This window comes from Papaver somniferum, chromosome 1, assembly GCF_003573695.1.
Source record: "Papaver somniferum cultivar HN1 chromosome 1, ASM357369v1, whole genome shotgun sequence".
In the NCBI taxonomy this organism is placed as follows: Eukaryota; Viridiplantae; Streptophyta; class Magnoliopsida; order Ranunculales; family Papaveraceae; genus Papaver; species Papaver somniferum.
In genome coordinates, this window is record NC_039358.1 from 198,374,377 (window position 1) to 198,379,442 (window position 5,066).

Sequence of the window (5,066 nt, forward strand, 5' to 3'; positions counted from 1 at the left end):
TACCTGAATCATACATTTACTAATAGACAGTAATCGCTGTATCATCCTGCAAATAGGTTTGCTAGGTGAGACCATAGTCAAGTCATCTATTTTTTTTCTAGCCCACAGCACCTAATTCAAGATATATTAAATTATTAGTATCACATAACTGTAATGAAAAGGAGATTACACAATTAATACATCTTAATTAGGTACCGTTCAATAGGCAGTCAAGTACATGCCCTAACATAAATTAATGCCAGCCCTAACATAAATTAATACCATAACCAACTCTATGAGTAGCTAGGTTAATCAATGCAGGAACAACAATCTCAGAAAAAAGTTTTTCTTATCACTGTGATGAGGGATAACAGTGGGGAACATCAAAATAAGGAAGTGACACTGTCGAATAATAGTCCTCGCCGGAAAAGTAACTACTGCACCCTGAAATATTGTTTGGATTGTTGGCAGAAATCCTTGTGCTTGTGTTGTCATCGACAACTTTATCATGATGATTAGCTTCCATTGGTAATATTACGTATGGTGTGGATGTTTGCATAGACTCCCGATCGTCAAGCCTGCTTTTTAGTTTCACAACCTTCATAAAATAAAGAGTTTAGAATAGTAGAGTAATAAATATTAAGCTATGTCCAAACTCATAGTCATAGATTGCTTGTTTGCATTTGTAATAAGTAGTACCTCTTGTTTGAGTTCCTGATTTTCCTTCCAGACATTCTCAAAATCCTGCTTAAGTACATTGTATAGTTCTTCAATTTTCTTTCCTTTAAGCCTGGCACGTCGATTTTGAAACCATATAGCTACTTGGCGAGGATGCAGACCTAATTCCCTCGACAGCTTCATTTTCCTTTCCGGGTCCAGCTTTACCTTATTCTTCCTTTCGTCGAGGGTAGCATCCGGCTGTTGTTCTAGCTCTATCTCCTCTTGGAAACTCCTCTCCAATGCATCTACTTGTTCACTAGACAACCGCATCTTCCTCCTCGTCTCCACTTTGTTGTTGATGTTTGCATCATGACCTCCCATACCATTTTCAGCTCCGCATTCATACGCACTACTAGACCAAAGCTTCATCATATCTACTCCTACATATCCTATTTAAATTGCAATATAATAATGAATAGTTATAGTTAGGGAACAAATAGTTCAATAGGCAAGCACGTAAAAATAAATAAATAAGGAGTCCTAGGCCACAAAATTTACATGGAAAAGAAACTCAAACCTGGATATGGGTGACCAAAGGATTCATAGAGGTAGCGATGATCATGAACAAATGACACATAATTCTGCTGTTGTTGCTCTCCTCCTGATGTTGTACTAGTGGGGGAAAGAATTTGAGGAGTACTACTACTACAATAACTCCAATTAGCCATTACCGAAATTGGCAGAATGTCTACTGGATTAGGTTGTGTACTAGATAAGATGTTACTTAATATAACCAAAAGTGTATGTATCTACTATAACTGCTACTTCTACTACAATTATATATATGTATATATATTCAGGTGAGCTTTCTTATACCAAAACTAGTGATTTGCTGCAGTTTGGTAATGTTATGCTTCAATATTTATAGAAGTAAAATGGTGCGTGTTAAGTGAGAGGGAGATAGAGAGTCTAGCAAAATCTGAAGTGAAAGAGACATAAGAGAGACATATTATCATCAAAGGAAATGAGAGTACACTCACAGGGTTGGCAATATGTAGATTGAGATAAAACGATGAGAGTTGAAATTAAAAATTGAGATGAAGACAAGTGATACCTAGTACAATATATATGACGTATAATTTATAAATCTATATGCAGTCATTTTCATATGAGTGTACGAAGTTATTGCATTATGGAGTCATTTTCATATGTTACCTATACAACGTTTCTATGCTTATCTCATCACCCATGTATAGCTGCTGGGTTATAGACAAAACACCATAAGAAAAAAGCCTGCTTGTACTAATCCCGACATGATAGTTCTTAAGTACTGTCATAGATTCATGCCTTCCGTTTATATTATCTGTATGGCAGAAATGAGGATCTTTACCTACTGTACCTTACTACCTAAAAGAGAAGAACTGTTGGTCAATAACCATAGAATAAAATAAATAGATGAAACACAAATATTAGCCCTCCAAAAAGGAAACCAACAAATTGAACATGTGGTGCCTTTGTGAATGGCTCAGGTAACCAAGTAAAGAAGGGCGTATAGTAGTTCCAATGGATTCACTAATGACAGCAGCAGCGTCAAAGTTGGATTTACTTAGATTGTATCGGTAAAGATATTATTTTAGATGTTGATAAATATGAGATGAGAGGGTTGGCACTTGGCAGTAATTATATTAAAATGAAGAAAGTATACTGAGAACATCCGTAGGCATCATTACGTTACTAGAAACAGTTTAGGAAATAGAATATCTTTGGTTTTATTGGGCCTTGTGGAGGTAGCACCCATTCAATGCATTTCGAAGTGGTGTCCTTGCAGCAAATAGTTCAACTGATTTTAAGCAACCATAGGGACCAACAACCATGAGAGGTCGCGGTCAACTATCCCTTGGGGCGACCATGGATGGTAGATGATCTGGATCGATAATAGTTAATAATGTATTGCTGGATTTTCAGCTAAAAATGTGTATTGGAGAAGACACAATCCTCATTGATTTCAATATGACATAAATTCAATACCCAGTACAAAATGCCCATATCTATTCGCAGTATACAGTTCTTTTCATATGCAACGTACGTCGTTGCATCATGCAGTCATTTTCATATGGACTAGTCCGAATATAAATGCACTACTAACTGTCGCAGAATTGTGCCTTTATAGACTGTCATAGATACGTGATCCGTATCTGTGTGGCTAGGTATCGTTAAATTGTAAAGGAAAAGTGAAACACAAATATTGGTTCCTGGAACAGAAAAGGAATACAACAATTCGAAAGGGCATAGATGGCATATGTAATGGAAGTAAAGAAGGGATAGCTAGGTTAGTCATCATGAAGACAAAATGTTGTTTGTACCATGAATAACATTGCTACATATTGGGCCGGAATATCATTTTGGGCCGCTATTCAGCTGCCACGAGCCTACCCACTAAAGTGTCTACCAGCAAGTCCAATGCTCCGTGAGGTCAACACCCGGTGAATGGTCAAAGTCAACTGTTGGTCAACTGTCGAAGCCGAGTTGCCAGTCGCGCTTCTAACCAGTTTCCAGATAAGTACTTTGCCGCACTGCCAGCTAGTCCCCATCCATGACAGTTGTGCTGCCAGCCAGCCTCTATCCATTTTCCCGTCATGTCAAGGCAGTCTGCCAGCAGGTTACACCATGCAAAGCTTGACAGGCAAAGTCAACGGCATAAAAGAGGCATGCAGGGAAGATTAAAGCCAGGAGCCATGCAGGGAAGGTTAATACTAAGAGTTATGCATGGAAGGTTAATGCCAGGAGTTATGCATGACAGGAGTTACGCATGAAAGATTAATGCAGGAGGCATGCAGGACATGGCCAGGAGGCATGCAGTGAAACTTAATACAATTTATTCCTACCTCATAATGAGGGAAAGACCCTAATTCGCATTTGTATAAATGGAGGGAAATGTAATTCTGAGGGGGAGGAAGAACGGAGAGCAAAGGGGCTAGATAATAGAGAAAAATCCACTGTAATTTTGATATCAATAAAGCATCACTCCCCAAGGGGATTCGTCCGTGGATGTAGGTAAACCATGTCGAACCACGTAAAAATTGTGTCTCTTTTATTTGTTCTTCAATTCGTTTCTTAACCCTAGCTACGCATCAAATCATCGATTCAATCGTGTTTCGTGCCCAAAAGTAATTATGGGTACAAACATTGGCGCTGAACTAAGGGGATTACGAGAAAAGGAATCGTGTTTTCCCATTGAGAAAAGTAGTACAGAATGCTTCAAAATCGTGTCTGTGAGAAAGCATTTTGAATGTCTTAAAAAATCACTGCTGCAGTCCAGTTGATCGTAACTGATGCAGCCCGGTTTGATCGCAAATGTTGCAGTCCAGCTGATCGCAGTTGCTGCAGACCATATAATCGCAGATACTGCAGTCCAGTTGATCGCAACTGCTGCAGTCCAGATTCGCAGTTCGAGGTTTGTTGAACTATTACCTTTAGAAACCACCTGAACTGTACCACTACAAGGGTTGTTGAAACTATCGTTAGGACGTCCGGTCCATGAAAAAAGATGAAGAAAAAATAACCAAGATTGTTGCCAGGATGTTCGATCCTCAACATGTTCAAGTGCAAAGTTCAAAAAAAAAATTGCTTCCCAAATAACGCAGTGTCCACATTTTCGAGTTTGTAGTATGTCAAAATCACTACTGTCATGATCGCAGGCTTGTCAAGTTGCCTACATCTCAAAGCGCTTGAAAACCCTAGAGAAGTTCCAGGAAAGGCCACAAAAGTGTAGCAAAACAGTGGTGGAAAGTCCATGAGAAACGGCAACAGTCCCCAGAACCGTTGCAAGAAGCCGCTGAGGAAAAAGACAACAGTTCCGAAAAATTGTCACAAAAAGTCCAAAGGTAAAGAACACATTTCCGAGAAAGCGTCGCGGAAAGTTTCAAATTCAAATTCAAAAAATAAATAAATCAGAAGCCGGCGGCTTACCTCGACGGCCGAGTCCGGCAAGAGTACTCTGTTCACCCACGTCAAGGTGATCTTCACCCACGTCAGTTGTTATCTTCACCCAGTCAACGGACCATCACCAACATTAGAAGATTATTTCACCTCCTTCACATTTCTGCCACCCACGTTAACCTCATTAAGCAACCGTTCACCCACGTCGGATGGTTCTTTTAACCCACGTCAGGAGGTTTTGTTCACCCTCATTATGTTCCTGTCACCACTTCATGGTCTTGTTCACCCACGACATCTGCCACGTCAGCAACTGGTCCAGTCATCGACTGTCACGTCATCAAGAGGGTCCAGTCAGCGATGGCCACGCAATCAAGTTGGTCCAGTCAGTATCTGATACGTCATCAACTGGTTAAGTCGTCCACTTCCACGTCATCAAGAGGATCCAGTTAGCGACGACCACGTCATCAGGTTGGTCCAGTCAGTATCTG

General features: G+C 40.0%; 1 protein-coding gene across 1 annotated transcript; it reads right to left on the minus strand.

The window, feature by feature from the left end:
- Positions 1–331: 331 nt before the first annotated feature.
- Positions 332–1,367, minus strand: LOC113357343 (homeobox-leucine zipper protein ATHB-12-like). Its single transcript, XM_026600724.1, has 3 exons — positions 1,217–1,367; positions 679–1,088; positions 332–577 (listed from the first exon to the last, which is right to left on the minus strand). The coding sequence occupies exons 1-3, from the start codon at positions 1,365–1,367 to the stop codon at positions 332–334; spliced, it is 807 nt and encodes a 268-aa protein (XP_026456509.1).
- Between the last annotated feature and the right edge of the window lie 3,699 nt (positions 1,368–5,066).